The sequence below is a fragment of the Dromiciops gliroides genome, chromosome 3 (genome assembly GCF_019393635.1).
Source record: "Dromiciops gliroides isolate mDroGli1 chromosome 3, mDroGli1.pri, whole genome shotgun sequence".
NCBI lineage: Eukaryota > Metazoa > Chordata > Mammalia > Microbiotheria > Microbiotheriidae > Dromiciops > Dromiciops gliroides.
The window spans coordinates 594,342,277-594,362,872 of NC_057863.1; the positions used below are offsets into that span (position 1 = coordinate 594,342,277).

At 42.7% G+C, this 20,596-nt stretch overlaps 1 protein-coding gene across 4 annotated transcripts in view; it reads right to left on the reverse strand.

Annotated features, from left to right (window-relative positions):
- The window catches only part of TRIT1 (tRNA isopentenyltransferase 1), a 90,221-nt gene that overhangs the window by 13,130 nt on the left and 56,495 nt on the right, over positions 1–20,596 (reverse strand). For all 4 annotated transcript variants that reach the window (XR_006355662.1, XM_043995333.1, XM_043995335.1 and 1 more), the window contains 4 exons: positions 20,108–20,274; positions 13,172–13,314; positions 972–1,083; positions 144–256 (listed from right to left, as the gene is read on the reverse strand). Coding sequence is in view for 3 of the 4 variants with exons in the window: in XM_043995333.1 (XP_043851268.1) it covers positions 144–256; positions 972–1,083; positions 13,172–13,314; positions 20,108–20,274 (535 nt within the window). In the remaining variant the exon portion in view is untranslated. The remainder of the gene's footprint in view (positions 1–143; positions 257–971; positions 1,084–13,171; positions 13,315–20,107; positions 20,275–20,596) is intronic.

A 20,596-nucleotide genomic window follows, 5' to 3' on the forward strand; every position in this document is an offset into this window, starting at 1 on the left:
AATATCAAGGGCAGTGGATGGAATCAGAGACTTTGAGGAAAGGGTTTTACACCAAACAGGAGGGAATTATTGCTATTAACTTCTCACCCTGTGCTATCAAGCTTGACCTGAGATTCCCCAGGACTGAATAAGAAATTTCATACCTTTTGTAAGGAGGAGGTTGCTGGTTTCTGGACTGCACTGGTCATCAGTGATCAGGTATTCATGGAACTCCTTGAAGCCAATGGATTGAAAGATGCCGTGCTGGTAGTTCTGGCTGGGAAAAGAAAGGCAGCAAATGAGCCACCTATTTCTCTGAACTGAGATCTGCTCCCCACCCCCCCCAATCCCTTAGAAAACATTCTGCAGAATATCTTACAAGTTTTAGCATCACAGAAACTCAAGAGCTGAAGAAGAGCTCAGAGACTGCCTAGCTGAACATCTGTATAGGAGTATCCTCTAAAGCAGCCCTGACAAGTAGCCAGACAGCCACAGGGTATCCAATGATAAGGAGCCCACTACTTCTGGTGTCTGCATATTCCACTTCTGTATGGAACTGTCAGCATATTATTCCTTAAATCCAGTTATTCCTAAATCTGCCTCTCTGCAATTTCTTATTAGGATCAAGAAGAACAAGTTTAAGCCCTCTTCAAATACTGGAAGGCAACTAGCACACCCCACCCCAACACCCTCTACTTCTGGCTGAATACCCCCAGGTTGAGTCAAGGAATCTTTAAAATGACAGTCTCCAATTCTTTAATTATCCTGTTCACCCTCTAGTCTGTTGATGCTCTTCCTAAAATGTAGCACCAAGATTGAAAATAATAATCTAGTTATAGTCTGAACAGGGCCACATGCCATCCCTCTCTTCTTGTAGGCAACAGAGTATGGTCAAATAACAACAGAGGCCAAAACTAATTTTTGGTCCACTAAGTCTTCGTGTGTCTAATTCAACAGGATGGAAGGGCAAAGTAACATGTCCGTATGCTCACCAATTCTCGGCAACTTTCTCCCGATTGTAGCGCCTATGAAACTCTTTCAGCTCTTCCAAAAGTCCAGCAGCGATCATTTCATCTACCCTCTTATCCAGGCGCTGGTCTAGAACTTCAATTGAAATCAACCAACCAGTAAGGCTGTACTTCCTTGGGATATCCCTCTATATTATCAGTACTAGGTTTATACAAGATTAATTATACAAATTTAGAACTACTAAAGATCAGAAAAAAGATTTCTATTCTCAGGTAGCCCAGTGAATACAGTGCTGGGTCAGGAGGAACTCAAATTTGAGTTTGGACACTTACAGCTGTGTGACCCTGAGCAAGTCACTTAAGCTCTGTCTGCCACAGTTTCTTCATCTGTAAAATGAGGATAATAAAAGCACGCACCACCCAGGGCTGTCATGAGGACAAAAATGAGATAATATTTACAAAGTGCTTTGCAAATCTTGGCTGTTATTGTTGACACTTCACACTGCCACACCAGCCAAAAACAGCTAGATAGAACATAAATGCAAAAACCCATGTGCTGGTGCACAGCTGATTGTGTCAACTGAAGAATTTTCAACAGCCTATTTCTAATTCACTGACAGTCAAATGCATTAGTCTAAAAATGAAACACTTTTGCGGAGAGGGGAGGATGGGGGATGGGGGGGCTGGGCAATGAGGGTTAAGTGACTTGCCCAGGGTCACACAGCTAGTTAAGTGTGTCAAGTGTCTGAGGCTGGATTTGAACTCAGGTCCTCCTGAATCCAGGGCTGGTGCTTTATCCACTGTGCCACCTAGCCGCCCCCCCCATTTTTTTTTAAAACATTCTTTATGAGATTTTTGGACTCTAAGATCCATTTTGTAATAATACCTCTGTGAGGTAATACAAATATCAGCAATCCCATTTTACAGATGAAAGAACTGAGGTACAGAAGGGTTCAGTGACTTACTTAGCCATCATTCATCTAGAAGGGCTGGAGCTGGGAAAAGAACCTGAGTCATTCCCAGTCCAGCGGTCCTCACGTTATGCTCCTACCTCTTGGAAACTAAAGCCCGGAGGGCAAATAACTCATCCCAGGATACATGAGAACAAATGACAGAGCTGGCATTCTTTGGCGACAAGGTAGAGGGACTAATGGACCACTTTGATTCTAAACCTATGACCCTATAACCGATTATTTCTTCATTTAATCCAACTTATGCTTATATTTTTTCTCTAGTTACTCTTGTCATTTATTTCATTTGCCATTCTTGCCCAGGTGAGTTATTTCAAACTTTCAGGATTTGTCATCTTGAGGAAGGAAGTAGTGCTAAATATTAACTGTTTGTATCTGATGACAGCATGATGAATAGACAAGCCTCCATAAAGTCTCACTGAGAGATACTTATCCTAGTGTGGAGGTGACCCTGGGTTCAAATGCAAAATGCAAGTTTTAGCACATTCTATCACACAGGAAAAACTTCTGAGTATAGTCCCGGCAAAAGATGATGTCTGCTTTTTCAAGATCAGCCTAAGTACAGAGAAACTTAGCAGCAGTTAGTACTCTGGCTACTTAGTGATCAATTCTTTGACCAGAGCAATCCAAGATAGACAACACAAAGAAGCAGAAGTGAGGAGACAGAATATTCTAAGCACGTGCCCATACAAAGGTGCAGAAATGGGAGGTGAAGCAACAAGTGCAAAGACTTTACACTATAAAGTGTAAAGCAAACTAGAAATGTAGCAGGGGCTAAATTGTACAGAGCTTTAAATGAGAAAGGAAGGACTTTTAATTTGATCCTGGAGTTAAATAATGTAAAGGAAAAGAACACTAAAAGAAAATCCTAGTTGCCATAATTACCAATCCTGGTCATGAAAAATGTATTTCTTTCCTTCTGAGAGAGATCGGGGGTCAACAGGTGCAAAATATCGTATATACTATAAGAAGAAGTCACTATGTCAATTATTTTTGCTCAGCTGTTTTTCCTGGTTACCAAAAGGGTTCCAAGTCGGGGGGGGGGGGGGGGCCGCGGCCCGCAGGGGCAGCTAGGTGGCACAGTGGATAAAGCACCAGCCCTGGATTCAGCAGGACCTGAGTTCAAATCCGACCTCAGACACTTGACACTTACTAGCTGTGTGATCCTGGGCAAATCACTTAACCCTCATTGCCCTGCAAGAAAAACGAGACAAAACAAACAAACAAACAAACCAAGTCTATGGGGAAGATGGAGAGGGCACATGGGAGATACAGAAAAATGATTGTGATATAAAAACAAAAGGCAGAGACAAAACTTAGTGGATGGAGGGAATGAGAAAGCATCACAGTTCTGACTTCTCTATAAATGCTAACAGTGGCTGGTACTCTGAATGAGACTCATGCCCAGTGACCGCAGGGCAGAAATGCTGCCAGATAAATTCTATCTTATCAATCTTGACACTCTCATTACCTATGAATCCAGGAGGCAAAATGAAGCTGTTACTAAGCAGAACGATGGCTCACAGGGTTTTGGTTTTTTTTTGCTTTGGACAGACAAATGAAGAGCTCTTTTATCATACATCCAGAGATAGGAAAACACATCATCCCATGGGACATGGTCATCTTATACTGGATTCCTTGTGAATAAATACTAAATTAGAAGCATACAAATGAGAAAGCACAAGGAGTTAAAACAATTCCAACCTGACTTATCTAGGCAACTACTGACACAAATGGAAAGGAAGAAAGGAAAGAATACTGATATTTCCCAAGGAGTTTTAATTAATGTAAATCAGTACCCCTGATGAAGAGACCAAAAGAGTGTAAATACCAATCTCACCAGCAAACATACGATCTCTTAGCTAGGTGGAGAGATATGGCAGCCCAATACTAGGTATAAAATCAAAAAGGCTAGAATACTGACTCATCATTTTACAAAAACTGCTGGGAAAAAGAGAATGCAGTCTAAGAGAAATGAAGTTTAGACCACTATCTCATACTACCAATGGATACGAGACTTAGCTACTAAACTAGAAAAGCAGAGAAGACCTTTCTCAACTATGGATGGGTAAAGAGTTCTTAGCCAAACAAGGAAATAGAGAAGATCACAGAAGACAAACAATTCTGATTACATAAAACTGAAAAGGTTTTGCACAAATAAAATACAGGCAGTGTGGACTCAAAAAGGAAGCACTCAATTAGGGAGAAAATCATAGTAGGATATTTCTGATAAAAGTCTAGTATCTGAGAGAGATAGGGAATTGATACAAATATACAGATAAGCCAGGGACTGTCTGGATTGAGCACACAGCATTACTGAGAAGGAAGGGGCTAATCATCTTCACCCAACTGCTACAAGCAGGACAGAGAAGCCATGCTAGGTCCCTTTCCTGAGAGAAAAGAGAGAAGGCAGCATGGGCCAGGGAAGTCAAACCATCACTATGAGCACCATTTCTCCTGAGGACCCTGACTCAGGAGCCTTGGCAAAAGCAGTGCCCCCATAAGCATCAGATCTACTTCCTGCCTAACCCCCACAACCATCTTGGCGGGCAGAGGTCTCATCTTCTTCACCCTCAACTGCTTAACCGACTATCTTGTAATGAGCCGAGAAGCACAAGAGCCCTAGGAGTGGCAGGCCTTCCCAGAGCCCCAACTCTGCTTCCAGTTCAGCCATCATCTAGGGAAGCAACTCACCAACTGCCACCCACAGAGAGGCAAGCCAGCCTCACTGAAGCAGCAAGGCCCCCTGAGGTGGAGACAGGAGCAGCAGGTGTCAGGCAAGCCAAAGCATGGGCACATCTTCTCGCAGACCCTGAAGCCAAGAGCCTTGGGAATAGTGGGGCTTCCAGCCCAGTACCCTGAGACATTATCCTGGAAAGTAAGTGCTGCAGAGATGTGGTTTGGCAGCTGCTCCCGTAGGTGCTACAGCCACAGCCATGGAAGACTCAGAAAAGAAAGTTCTTGCCACCCAAATCCATGACATCACTCAGTGGCTCAATAGCAGAAAGTGAAATGATCTAAGTGAACAGACATCATCATCTACTTCATTGCAGGGCCCTAACTTACAGACGTTACCTCCTATATTTTGGTCTCCTGCCCTTAGAACATGAGATCCTTGAGGGCAAAGACTGTTGTTTCTATTTATGTACTGAACAGCTAGCGCAGTGCTTTACACACAGTGAGTGCTTCCTAGATGCTGCAATCTGTCCTTAATTCATGCATTCATCCACTCCTGACAGAAAGGTGAGAGATGAGAGGTACAGAGTAAGATACATTTTCAAACATGAAAGAATGTGAGAAGTGGATGTGTTTTGCTTGACTACACTTAATAGCAGAAGGGAAGGACTATGTCTGCTTTGGAGAGGGGCTGGGACAGAGAGGGGAGACTAATGATAGTGACATCAAACAAGAGAAAAGATTTTAGAACTTCTGCAGGTGCACACAAGAGAAGGAAGTCTAGAGGAAGGCACAGACAAATAAGACAACTATAAAACAAACACATCGAGAGGCGTCTGTGGATTGGGAGAGGCATAAACATCACGGTACCTGAACATGCTGAAATAACATTGTGCAGTAAGAATCAACAAAGGTGATGAATACAGAAAAGTATAGAAAAACTTAACATGAACTGATGCAAAGTGAACAGAGTCAAGACAACAATATTATAAAATGACATCAATGTAAATGGAAGAACAATCACAAAATAATAAAAAAAGGAATGCTGCAGAGAAAGCTTGACCCCTAAGGAAGAGTTAGGAGCCTATCCCCAGTCCTTTGGGGATGTACTGGGGGTCCCTGATGGGATGTGGAACGTTACAAGACATCAGACTTTTTTCAACGTATGGATTGGATTTGCTGATTTCTTTTCCTGCTTCTTCCTTCTATAAAAATTCTGTTATAGGGGCAGCTAGGTGGCGCAGTGGATAGAGCACCGGCCCTGGATTCAGGAGGACCTGAGTTCAAATCCAGCCTCAGACACTTAACACTTACTAGCTGTGTGACCCTGGGCAAATCACTTAACCCCAATTGCCTTACCAAAAAGAAAAAAGAAAAGGAAAAAAAATTCTGTTATAAGGAATGGTTATCTGGGATAGAGGAGAGGGAGAAATATAGAAGTGATACAAGGGAACCTTAGACAATGTTAAAAACAACAACAAAAAATTAATAACATTAAAAAAAAAGAAATTCAAGTGCTGAATTTATTTATTGTACGCAATTTTAAAAACCAAGATGCAGAGAATACTCAAGTTTCATATGAATCATGATTTCTATATGGAAACATTCAATTAATTTTTGCAGAGGTTTGTCAAGTTAATAGTTAACAAAAATAAATTAAAATCCTGGGGAGAAAAATTACTACTGCCCATTCTACAATGATGCATTTGGATGAAATGTCTATCAAAGTACAACTGAAAGGGGTAGCTAGATGGTGCAGTGGATAGAGCACTGGCCCTGGAGTCAGGAGGACCTGAGTTCAAATTTGACCTCAGATACTGGACATTACTAGCTATGTGACCTTGGGCACATCACTTAACCCCAATTGCCTCACCCCCTCCCCCCCAAAAAAGTATTGGGGCAGCTAGGTATCACTGGATAAAAGTACAATTGAGAGAGACATTGCAGGTTAAGTGACCAGGAGTAAAAGAGTACGTTCCATTGTGTGTGGGAAATTGCTCAAGTGCTATTAATATGATCATGCTTCTTCATGAAACAAAGGATCATTTTTTTAGCAGCAATATTCCTCTGCTGATACAGTAGTATTCTTCTTTGAAGAATTAAAGGTATGGGTGACACAAAGGCCCCAAAGAGGCACATGGTAGGCATGAGCAAAAATAATACCTTGTATTTTTATAACTCTTCAAGGTTTGTAAATGTACACACATTTCACTAATCCTCCCAACAACCTAGTGATGCATATGCTACTATAATTCCTATTTTAGGGATGCAGAAACTGAGGCTGAGAGCAACCTGCCCAGGGTGCAGTGCATGCATTCTAGTTATACCACCACCCTGCTTCACTCATGAGCAGTTTGAGTGAAGAAATGCTCAGGATAAACAGGGTTGAGGATATAAGAGAAACATACCACTGGAAAACAAACTGGGCTGGTGAGGGAGCAAGAGTAAGGGGTCACTGCAGGCTGCCCTAATGTCTATGTCAGGTCACCACATTTGAAAGAAAACTCTCAGCAATATGGGCAGGCCTTCTGAGGAGACCAGACACAAACAAGGTCCAAGTGGGTGGGTTTCAATTTGCATCCCATCAAAGAAGAGGTAAGAAAGATAACATAACACCTTACAGGGAAGACCAAGAAGTATTTGTTGAAATAAAACCTCTATATGACACAATGTTGAGAGGGACAAGAAATATTAAGGATGACAAAATCAGGATGCAAAAAGACTGATCAGCCAGGATATCACAAAATGAGATCTAATAGGCATGTCTTTTCTTTTTTGGGGGGGTGGGGTAAAGGCAATTGGGGTTAAGTGACTTGCCCAGGGTCACACAGCCAGTAAGTGTCAAGTGTCTGAGGCCGGATTTGAACTCAGGTCCCCCTGAATCCAGGGCCAGTGCTCTATCCAATGCGCCACCTAGCTGCCCCAATAGGCATTTCTAAATGTAAAGTCCTGTATTTAGGTTCAAAAAATAAAATGAACAAGTACTAAAAACATGACTAGAGGGTAACTTATGTAAAAAAGACTTTTAGAAATTAATAACTAAAACTTCAACATCAATCAACATAATTAGGTAGCTGCCAAAAGAGCTAATACACCCTTCCTCTGCAGCAACAGATGAATGGCCAAGACAAGGGGAGTGGCAGACCCCACTGCCCCCTGCATCAGTCAGACCACAAATGGGGACTGTGTCCACCAATGGGCACCACCATGTAGAAGGACACTGCCTCTTTCCTGGCCCTTCCTACAAGTACTCTATGTCTCAGGGACACAGGCCTCTTTGCTGATCTTCTCACATAAAACTGGCTGTTGATTGTTGATTATTGCATTGAATGCTCTCCCTTCTTGTCTCTGCCTCCTGGTTTCCTTCCAGTCCCAGCTAAATCTCCACCTTCTGCAAGAATCCTTTCCTGGTCCCCCTTCCTTCTGAAATTACTTCCAATTTAACTTGTATATATTTTTCAAGACCAGGCAACAAGCATTTATTAATTACTTACTATGTGCCAAACATTCTACTAGGCACTGAGAATACAAACACAGGCAGAAAAACAGTCCCTGCTCTCAAGAAGCTGGCATTCTAATAGGAGACAGAAGATAAACGGAGCAAGAAGATGGGGGGAGAGAAGAGAAAGAGCGGAAAGTCACCAGAGCAGGGTACTGTCAAGGAAGTCTGGGAGAGCCCGCAGAGCAGCCTGCAGAGGAAAGAGAAAAAGAGAAATGATTGGCCTGGGCTGAAGAAGTAATCCAATGTGTGGAATCTAGGATGGAGAGGTTCTTAGGGCATTGGAGGACAGTCTGGAAAAGAAATATCTTGTTTGTATGGAGTTGCTGGGCCACTGACAGCCCCTCCCCCCAACAGAATTGGAATTCTTTGAGGGTAGGGTCTATTTTGGCTTTTCCCTGTATCGCCAGTGCTAAGTGCAGAGGCTGGCAAAGAGCAAGCACTTAATATGAACCTCCTGACTTAATATGACAAATCCGAGCACATCTAGAGGATGACGAGCATGGTGAAAAGACTAGAAACCATGTTATAAGAGGATTTGTTGATTCTCTTGTTGATCACAAATCAAGAGCAAATGACAGCTGATGGACAGACAGCCTGGAATCGACATCATGTCTATGTATAAAAGAAGCAAAGGTTCCACAGAATCACAGCAGGGAGCACCCACATTGGGGGCGGGGGGGGGGAGGGGGAGGGAATCACTGAAATAGCCAGGAAAGAAAATCAAGAAGCATCACCAGACCAACTCCTCAACACAGAGGCATTCTATAAATAACCAGAAGTGAAGCCCTCCAATGTAGGTCATGGACTTAACTCCCCTCTCCTCACCCCACTCCCACCTCCCTCCCATATCTAGTCAGTTGCTAAATCTTGTCAATTCTGCTTTAGCATTTCTAACATGCTTCTCTTTCTTTTGGAGTCAGGTGAAGGGCAGTAGAAAGAGAGCTGAGTGTGGAGTCAGAAAGATCTGAGTTCAAATCGGGCCTCAGATACTTACTAGTTGTGGCCCTAGGCAAGTCACTATACTTCTGCCTGCCCGTTTCCTCATCTGTAAAATGGGAATAATTACAGCTGCTAGCTCCCAGTGCTGTTGTGAGGACCAAATGAGATAATAATTGTAGGCTGCTTAGCAGGGGCCCTGGCACAGGGTAGCAGCTTAACAGATGATGATTTCCTTTCTTTCTTCTCTACTCATAGGGCCACTACCCAAAGTAAGGTCTTGCTCCTTCTCCCCTGGACTATTTGACAGCTTCCTCCCTGGATTTCCCAGCCTCCCCCTTCTCAATCACTTGGGCACATTGTTTTTTATCTTTTTGTTTTATTTTTTTTTGTTTTGGGGCAGGGCAATGAGGGTTAAGTGACTTGCCCAGGGTCACACAGCTAGTAAGTATCAAGTGTCTGAGGCTGGATTTGAACTCAGGTCCTTCTGAATCCAAGGCCAGTCAGTGCTTTATCCACTGCACCACCTAGCTGCCCCCCCCCCCCCGTTTTTTATCTTTTTAAAGCAGAAGCAGGACCACACCACTCCTCTGCTCACAAACTTTTAGTGGCTACACATTTCTACTGGGATAAAATAAACTCCTCAGTTTGGTATTTTATACCATGGCTCTAGTTTGCCTTTCCAGCCTTAACGCAGTCACCGTTCCAGTCAAATAGGAGCTTGTCATTTCATGAACACTCTCATCTCCTTTCTCTGTGCCTTTGCCCAGGCTATGCCCCAAGCCTAGAATGCACTTCCTCTCAATTCTGCCTCTTGGAATCCTTTGCTTCCTTAATGCTCAGTCCCCCTGCAATCAACCACTTTGGGAAATCTTTCCTGATCCACTAGTGGTTAACACTTCTTCCTCTTCAAATTATCAGACGCAGGGGGCAGCTAGGTGGTGCAGTGGATAGAGCACCGGCCCTGGAGTCAGGAGTACCTGAGTTCAGGTCCGGCCTCAGACACTTAACACTTACTAGCTGTGTGACTCTGGGCAAGTCACTTAACCCCAACTGCCTCACTAAAAAAAAAAAAAAAAAATTTATCAGACGCAGTCATCTGTTTACATGTTGTATCTCCTCCAGAATGGAAGGTCCTTGAAGAACTTTTCTTTCTCTTTGTATCCCTAGCACTTAGCACAAAACTTTGCACATATTAGATATTACAAAAGCTGATTAAGAAGAAACTAGACTATCTCTTGTGGAGAATAACATAGAAGGAAATTGGTGATTCAGGAGTGGAATGGCCAAGACGACCTTCCAAAATCCCTTTCACCTCTGAGATTCTCTGAATCAGACCAGGCAGTCATACATAGAACTACATGATGAGCCTAGCACCATAACCTGATGTTGCCCTTGTTGGCTTAAGTTTATAAACAGGGATTATAAAGTGTTGGGTTTTTTGTTTATGTTTTTTGGTGAGGCAATTGGGGTTAAGTGACTTGCCCAGGGTCACACAGCTAGTAAGGTTCAAGTGTTGAAGGCTGGATTTGAACTCAGATCCTCCTGAATCCAGGGCTGGTGCTCTATCTACTGAGCCACCAAGCTGCCCCATAAAGTGTTGTTTTTTTTAAATGTTCACCATTAAAGAGACACTTCTTTCCTTCAAAAACACACACACACACACACACACACACACACACACACACACACACACAATTGGCATCCATTTGAGAACAGCTTTTTCTAATCCATTCTAAAAATGTCTTCCTTTTACATGGTGATGATATTTTTGGGTGAGATAAATTTGGGAGGTTTTTGGTTTTTTTCTGATGGCATCCTGTGCAGTCTCTCAATCTGTAGTTTGTCCTTTATCTGTATCACATTCTAGCAATTTCCTCATAGGATAATGTATTTAACATCTTCTAGGCCACATGGTACAGGCCAAAGAACACTGTATTTGGCGTACAATGACGCAGGGTGTCTAGCTTTGAGATTTTATTTTGGACCACAGTCACTGAAGTAGATATAAGGCAGCATGGTAAATGTAATGCTGAGGTGTCAAATTTGCCTTCCAGTAGGGCCCAGACCAGATGAAAATGTAATCAGGAAACATGTAACAAAATAAAAATACAACAAAGATAATATTAATTTGCGTTTTGAAAAGTCAATGTGCAGAGTTTCATACCACAGGTAGAGCAGATGAAGAAGAGGTCTGGAAGCCAGGAAGACCTGGGTTCAAGCGCTGCCTCTGATATATACTGGCTGTGTGACAAATCCCTCATCCTCTTGCGGCTCCAGGTGACTCTTTAAGACTATTGGATGTAATCTATGGCCATATGAAGAAATGCTCTAAATCACTACTGATCAGAGAAATGCAAATGAAAACAACTCTGAGGTGCCACCTCACACCTACTAGATTGGCTAATATGACAAAAAAAGGAAAATAATAAATGTTGGAGAAGCTGTGGAAAAATTGGAACACTAATGCATTGTTGATGCAATTGTGAACTAATCCAACCATTCTGGAGAGCAATTTGGAACTATGCCCAAAGGGCTATGGGACTGTGCATACCCTTTGACCCAGTAATACCACTACTAGGTCTGTATCCCAAAGAGATCATAAAAAAGGGGAAAGGACCCACATGTACAAAAACATTTATAGTAGCTCTCTTTGTGGTGGCAAAGAATTGGAAATAGAGGGAAGGCCCATCAATTGGGGAATGGCTAAACAAGTTCTGTTATATGAATGTAATGGAATACTATTGTGCTGTAAGTAATGATGAGCAGGCAGATTTCAGAAAAACCTGGAGACAGTGGACTGATACTGAGTGAAGTGAGAAGAACCAGGGGAACACTGTACATAGTAACAGCAACATTGTGTGATGATCAACTGTGATAGACTTGGCTCTTCCCAGCAGTGCAATGATCCAAGACAATTCCAAAGAACTCATGATGGAAAATGCTCTCCCCATTCAGAAAAAAGAACTGTGGAATCTGAATACAGATTGAACCATAATGTTTTGTTTTTGTTTTTGTTTGGGGGGGGGGGGTTCCCTTTTGTTCTGATTCTCCTTTCACAACATGACTAATGAAGAAATATGTTTAGTGTGATTGTACATATATAACCTTTATCAGATTGCTTGATCTCTTGGGGAGGGAAGGAGAAAAATTTGGAACTAAGTCTTATGAAAACAAATGTTGAAAACTATATTTACATGTAACTGGAAAATAATAAAACTTTTATGATTTAAAAAATAATTTTTAAAAAGACTATCAGCTATAGAGAAGGTGCTGAATTGTCTTGGTAGAGGGCATTTCCTCACTACTGAGACAACAGGTCTAGTCCCTTTCCTTATCCAGTGAAGTGCAGCCCATAGCCTTGAAGGTCCTTTCCAGTTCTAAATTATGGTCCTATAATCTTTTCCTATAGTAAGGCATAACTATGGTATTTGAACTTCACTGTGCCCTAGCAATTGAAAAGTCTGCTTGTAGGTATTCACAACACAAGAGTCAGCCACATCCTCCATCTTGGCCCCGACCCTTCCAGATTAACTGGTGATACAACTAGTCTGAGGTCATTCTTCACCAAAACGTCTCTGTGTTTTCCTTAGTCACTTCCTCCCCATCTCTTTTCATACAAAGTTAGTTCAAGCTGATGACTACTACTCACTTTCCACTCACCTGGAAAATGAATTCTCCAGAATGAGGACAGTATTATCCTTTTATTGGTCAATAGAGACTGGACATATATAGAAATCATGTGGTATGGAGAGTCTACATTTCTCAGAGCATCACATTTTTTAAAAATTGGGGGGGGGGGGGGTCGGCCAATGGGGGTTAAGTGACTTTCCCTGGGTCACACAGCTAGTAAGCGTCAAGTGTCTGAGGCCGGATTTGAACTCAGGTACTCCTGAATCCAGGGCCGGTGCTTTATCCACTGGGCCACCTAGCCACCCCAGCATCACATTTTTTAAAAAATCCTTGGGGGGCAGCTAGGTGGCGCAGTGGATAGAGCACCAGCCCTGGAGTCAGGAGTGCCTGAGTTCAAATCCGGCCTCAGACACTTGAGGCTTACTAGCTGTGTGACCTTGGGCAAGTCACTTAACCCCAATTGCCTCACTTAAAAAAAAAAAAATCCTTGGGAATTATTCTCTTACCTGCTTGATCTGCATGTAACCAGAAGATACAAGGGTTAGGGAACTTCAAGGGGCCCCCTAGGGGGCCCCCACCTTCTTCTGCATGTTGACGACTGAGAAGTTCACTATGTGAGATTCCTGTTTCTTCAAACACTTGCAAACTCCTAAAACATTAAAAAAGAAAAAAGGACACTCTGTGAAAGACCAATAGGAAACAGATGTTTAGTCTGTGTTAACGGGCTCAGCCACCAAGAGGGAAGCTGTTAGCAAACTGGCAAACTCATTTTCACAACATAACTATGACTAAATGGCTTGTTGATATGAAAACTTAAAGTTACTCCAAATCTGCTTATCTGAAAAACTCTGTAAAAAAGCAGAAAAAGGGTCAGAGATATGATTAACTTTTTAAATTTAGTATTCCTTTCATGTTCTCTCTCTCTCTCCAGACTGCTGCCTCCAAAATCTTCTCAATGCACAGGCCTAATTATGTTACCTACTACTCAAAAACCTTCAATGGATCCTTGTTGTCTGGAGTATAAATTCATAAGTAGATATTTATAAAACCCTTTAAAAGGTCAACCCCAATTCCTCTTTCTGCCACCCATCTCTTGCATAGTCTATCCCCCTTTCCATCACTCACACTGCTACCATCCTAGTTCTTGTCCTCACCACCCTTTGCCTGGACTAGTGTAATAACCTTCTATTTTATCTCTCTAGCTGATGTATCTTCTCTCCAATAAACTACAGAAGTTCCCTATAGCCTCCAGGATTCATTTGCTATTCAAAGGCCTTCCTAACCCAGCCACACCCCATCCCCAACCATCTCTCCAGTCTTCTAATACCTCATTTCCCAATATCCTCTTTCATAGCAGCTTCTTGACTGTTGCATGAACAAGATACTCTCTCAGCTCCAAGCATTTCTGCCCCCCTGGTTATCCCCCATGCCTACGACATTCTCTCTCCTCCTCTCCAAACAATGATGTCCTTGGCTTCCTTTAAGTCCCAACTAAAATACCACTTTCTAAAGGAAGCCTTCCCCAACCTCTCTCTTAATTCCAGCGCCTTCTATCTTTTTTTTGGGGGGGGGGGGGCAGGGAAATGGGGGTTAAGTGACTTGCCCATGGTCACACAGCTAGTAAGTGTCAAGTGTTTGAGGCCAAATTTGAACTGAGGTCCTCCTGAATCCAGGGCCGGTGCACTATCCACTGCACCACCTAGCTGCCCCTTAATCAATATTTTTTCATTCACTCCTTCAATTAAGCTAAATTGGCATTTTGCTCTCGTTCATACATATTGTCATGGGAGGATTATGGGCCCCGGTCACCCCAACAATTCTCTGGGGGGTTCAAGGAACCTTTTCCTTGAAACCTCAGGGGTTTTCCCTTGAAATCAAGTAGGCCTCTCCTTGAACACAATCAAGGACACACACACTCACCTAAGGGAGATAAGCGGCACAGATTGAACTGAGCATGCTCCAGGACCATCACCCCACATTCCAGTCCTCCTAAGCATCTGGATGAGGTAATCCAGGAGAAGACCACCTGGAACCGCTCATCAGCAGACTGCTTAGACGCATCAGGACACAAGGGATTCTTCCTACCACAGCGCAACGTGGGAAGACCACCAGCCCCTCACCCAATAAGAGACTCTTACCCACCCTCATCTAAACCCTATAAAATGGCACCCCACAAGTTAGTTGGGGGGGGAAGCGTTTTGTTCTGGCAAAACCTTCCTCCCGGCTGGTTTCTCTTGTACCCCAATAAACCTGTTCTCTTATTCCTGATTAGGTCTTGTGCGAGAATGTAATTCTTTACAGAGGAATCCTAAGGACCCACGTGCTCTCTCCTATCAGTTTCCCCTTATCAATATCATTCCATATCCTATTTCTTCACTTCTCTCCCAGTTCTTCACTCCTCATTCCCCAGATTTTGCCAGCCTATGTCAGTAGCCTTCTTACCCTAGGAGATCAAGCTGAACCTTGCAGACCTCTCCTCCTATTGAGAAGTTCCTTGTGGGACCTTCATTTTAAGCAAGTGCCTAGGTAAGCCATCCTTCGCTCCTCTCTTGGCTCTGCCCTAAAACTCTGGACTTCCTCACTGTGCTGTCACATGGCTCCTTCTCTGCCAAACCCCATTTAAGTCCTTTTTACTGTTGTCTTCCTGTATTAGAATGTAAGCTCCTTGAGGGCAGGGATCTTTTGTCGTCTTCTTTTATTCCCAGAGCTTAGCACAGTGCCCAGTACATGGTAAAGACTTAATAAATGCTTCCTGACTTGACTGACTATTCTTTTGTACACACTGTCCCTGTTCCCTAGAATGGATTCTATGCTCACTGACTGTTTAAAGGTTTACAAAGCTCTTAATATACAACACCTTATTTGAGTTAAGAATGTGAGGTGCTTCTTCAACACTTTCAATCTGATAGATGTGTGCACTCTCCTACCTTCTTATCATCTCAGACCTGTATCCAGGTCCTTCTATAAATGCTGCCAAAGGGGCCCATTCACCATGCTGAGGGCTTTCCTCTAGCTCCCCTGATACTGTGGAGATGCCCATGTTGCACAGAGGCTAGCCACTGGCTACCTTTAGTTCTTGTTAAAGGAGGCAATATGGTGTAGTGGAGAAGGCACTGGATTTAAGAGTTGGGAAAACCTGGGCACAAATCTCACCTCAAGCACTTACTAGAGATGTGTGACCCTGAGTAGTCACTTATCCCTGGGAACCTCAACTTACTCCTCTTTAAACAAGGTTAGACTCTATGGCCTTCAAGGTCCCTTCCAGTTCCAAATCTATGAATTTGTGATCATACGATCAGCCAGCTTCATTTTCCAAACCAAGGTATTATGATCTTCAGAGCAGCTGGGGGCAGAGCGGATAAAGCACTGGGCCTGGAGTCAGGAATACTTGAGTTCAAATCTGGTCTCAGACACTTTACTAGCTATGTGACTGTGAGCAAGTCTCTTAACCCTGTCTGCCTCAGTTTCCCCATTTGTAAAATAAGCTGGAGAAGGAAATAATAAACCATTCCAGTATCTCTGCCAAGAATATCCCACCTGAAGTCACAAGAATCAGGCATGATGAAAATGACTGAACAGCAACAACAGCAATTATGACCTTCATTTTTAAAGATGTAGAAACTAGGTTCAGAGAGCTAGGCAAGTTGGTCATTCGTATACAGTTAAGAATCAAAAGCAAGATCAGAATCCAGGTCTTTCTGACTGCAAGCCCACTGCTCTCTACCCACCATGCCATGCTGCTGCCCTTTGTCACACACAAACACAAATTCCTTAGCTAGGTTGGCAGGCTCTCCATGATGTTTCCACCCAGTCCTTTTATCTCTCTGAGGATTACAGCATTTTGTGCTGAAAAGGGATCTCAGTCCCAAGCCATTCCTGACAAGTAGTCATCCAGCCTCTGCATGAAGAACACTAGTGAATACGAACTGTTCCGTTAAACCTGCTGAGGGAGCCTACTCCCCTTTCAGAAAGCTTTGTTAGGAAATGTTTCCTTAAATCTAGTCAAAATATCTCTACTTATTCACCCCTGCCCCCTTCACCCACTCTGCATTTTAGGCAAACTGGCCTACTAGGTGTACCATGATGTTATCTTGCACTCTCCCATCTCTATACACTTGTACAAGTTGTTCCATGCCTAGAACACACTATCTCCTCATCACCATCCATTGAAATTCTTCTTTCTTTAAAGTGTAAAGGTCATCCCTTCCAACATGCAACTTTCCCTGGTCTTCCTAACTAAAAGCCATTTCTTCTGTACCTATCACAGTTCTCATACTCATTTTATCATTTTTCCTGTCATTTTATGCCTCCATTAGATTTTTTTCTTTTTTTGAAAGGCAATGAGGGTTAAGTGACTTGCCCAGGGTCATACAGCTAGTGTCAAGTGTCTGAGGCGGGATTTGAACTCAGACCCTGCTCTTAACATCTAATGGCGGGGGCAGCTAGTTGGCACAGTGGATAAAGCACTGGCCCTGGATTCAGGAGGATCTGAGTTCAAATCCCGCCTCAGACACTTGACACTTTACTAGCTGTGTGACCCTGCAAGTCACTTAACCTTCACTGCCCTGCGGAAGAGAAGAGAAGAGAAGAGAAGAGAAGAGAAGAGAAGAGAAGAGAAGAGAAGAGAAGAGAAGAGAAGAGAAGAGAAGAGAAGAGAAGAGAAGAGAAGAGAAGAGAAGAGAAGAGAAGAGAAGAGAAGAGAAGAGAAGAGAAGAGAAGAGGAGAGGAGAGATTCCTTAAGAGCAGGAACTGAGGCTTTTTTCATATTTTCATCTCCAATGTACAGCACTATGTTTTTAAAGTGATGTGGTAGTCACTTAATACATCTTTGTTAAAATTACATTTTGGAAATTATTCCAAGTCAAGTTGGGTTTCTCTAAATTCACAAAGGTATATTCCTATATCCATCACACTTCAACTTAAAGGATATGCTTAGATAAAAGAGTATACACGTATTATTATACTATCAGCAATTTCTCCTTCGGAAAATATTAAAGGAAGTAAAATCAGAAAACTCAACCTCTGCAGCCATACTGAGTCGCTCGGGTGACCACATTTTTTTCAGCTTGAAATAAAAATGTCCCCTTCACTATCTATCCATTTCCTGAACCTAGATTATTAAAAGATTCCTCATCTTTTCAAATCAGTGATAACTGATTGAACTGACAAAGTAATGTAGCAGTACCTCACTTGCAGAGAGGTCATGATTATTCAGATCTTCTTATGGAGCCTTCTACAGTAAAAGTAAATGAAAACAAAACCAACCAAACAAAACCTATGAGCACATTTAGTCACTACCTAAAGCAGTACCTATAAATAAGGCCATGCTATATTAAGCCAGGCAATTTACTCCACATAGGAGAAGAGAGGCCCTTAGGTCCAGGCTCTGGCTTAGAGCTTTATTAAATTAAGCACACAATTCTAACAGACCTAGCTATCAGATCAACACCTGCAGACCAGGAGGGGTGGGAGGAGCAGTTATCTATGCATATACTGATCTTTAGTGGCTCAATTCAGTAAGAAAGGAAATAAAATCTCAAGTTTACCACGCATATGCACAGAAGAGAGTAACTTTTCATATAGAAACTTGTATACATAACTTTTTTACCACTGCTACTTTGGGAATATTGCAAGAGGAGAACAGTTTCTTACCAAACATGCTCCAGACTCCCTGGACAAGCTCCACATAGCCAGCAGCCCAGGTTGAGAACCTCTGCTCTGGACAAAGAAAACCACTGACTGTGGCCAAATGCATCTTGCACTTTCCACTTCTAACAGTTCCATCAGAAATGTCCTCCCTGCAACCTCCTCTCTGCAAGGATTAGCTTCTTAGTCACTTTCTAAAGCCCAACTCCAAGATTTCCTCTATTTAAAAGCCTTCCCCGAAGTCCTAGCAAAAAACCTTTTTCTATACAGACCTTACACAGCCCACGTGATTCTATCATCCACATCCTCTAAGAGGGAGGTCATGGTAGTTATCTAAAATGTTTTGTATCTTCCCCAGCACCTAACAGTATTTATGCTTATAGTATGTGCTTAATTAAATGTTTACCAAATTGAATTTCAGCAGTGAAAAGTGGTATAAATAGTTTGCCTAGTAGGGTTATGGATAATCTCAACAATTACCTGATGCAGACTCAAAACACTAAATGATACTATTTTTGCTCAAGAAGAGAATGTCTATCAGACATTTTAGAAAGATTTCTATCCCACTTAAAATGTTGCCCACTTTTAGCTGGTAAATTCACTTTCATAAAGTAAAAACACAATGCGAAAAATGCCACTAAGTGAGGTGACTCTCTAGTAATAATAATATAAAACCATTCAATCTTTCCTTTTCTACCATCATGACAATTTGGTATCATCTGTACCATAAAAATTAGCCTGGCCAGGCACCAAAATCTCACATGACTTTTTGGGGGCTGGGGGGTGGGCAGGGCAATGAGGGTTAATTGACTTGCCCAGACTCATACAGCTAGTGAGTGTCAAGTGTCTGAGGCCAGATTTGAACTCAGGTCCTCCTGAATCTAGGGCTGGTGCTTTATCCACTGCACCACTTAGCTGCCCCCATATGACTCTTGCTCTTCAGTGTCTATTTGGATTTGACTTCAGTTCACAGCATCCAAGGAAGCTGTAGAACTTGCTACTATGCCTAAGACCTTGCCTGGTCACCCCAGAACTGGGAAGAAGACTCCCTCTAGATTCTAAATCCAGCTTACTCATCACTACACATTGCTGCCTCACCTGATCTTATCCCTCAGGGATTCTATAAGTATGGATACAGAAGCTGAACAGGCAGAAGGTTTTAAAAAAAAATTCACCTCCCACACACCCCTCTGATGTAAAGATGTTGAGTGTGGAACCTGGTATTGCACAAATGATTGAGCAAAACAAATAAAATCCCAATGTAAATGGATTTGATGCCGGGAAGAAAAATACATGAAAACTGTTATACAAGCAAAGATCAAACAGAAAATGAACCAAGATCACAGAGGCCCCAGGGAATTGTGCTATAGTGCACCAACAAAGTAGGGCACAACTATTTATGGGGGAGTGGTATTGAGACAATAGCCCAGGGCTCACCAACAGGTCTATCAGGATCAACCAGTCGATCCTGAAGTAACTCTCTGAACAGCTGCCAGTATTGCTACCCTCCCACTGGTCCACGGGGATTTCCAGATTGCAGGCAGCTTCTTCCACCCCATCCCCCAAATGATTTGCACTGTCAGCACCCCCTACTTCTATCCTGTCCCTCTCCCCCATATCACCTGTGTGGTCAAAATCCACCAAGCCTATTGAAATCTCTTCCCCACCCCACCCCACCCCCCACCCCCAACTTCTACACCAGAATTTCTCCTATGGAAAAGGTTAGGAACTGCTTACAAGCCACAAACATTTTCCCAAGAATTTGCAATCAGCTGGCCTTGGCCAGGTCATCTCACCTGGCTACTTTGCGTTTATCATGTGGGTGTAGCTTGGCTGCCATTTCTGGGTCCACCTGGCTTAGCCGGTAATGCAATTCATAGCCATCCATTTTTTCCAATTCCATTTTCCTGTCGATCACTTTCTCTCCCTTACCTATTTCCTCTGAAGAATGGAGAGCTTCCCCCTGAGGTTACCAAAAAATAGTTTCAAAATGAAGATACCCCGCTTTCTGGTCAGAAAAGTACTGGGCCCTAGGACTAAGCCCATCATGCCAAGTTAATCTCGATAGCACTGCCTACAAACAGGAAAGCTGCTACTGCATTAGTGCATTTAGAAAAGCTTCCTATCTGAGGGCCAAATAATGACTAAGCCTTTCTCATTCAGAGACCCAGTAATATCTCTACTTTTTTGCTAAAGAAAATGTTTAATGACTCCCCAAGTGCCTAAAACATAGAGTTCAAACTTCTCACCCTGGCATTCAAGGCTCTCCACAGTCTAAAGTCAAC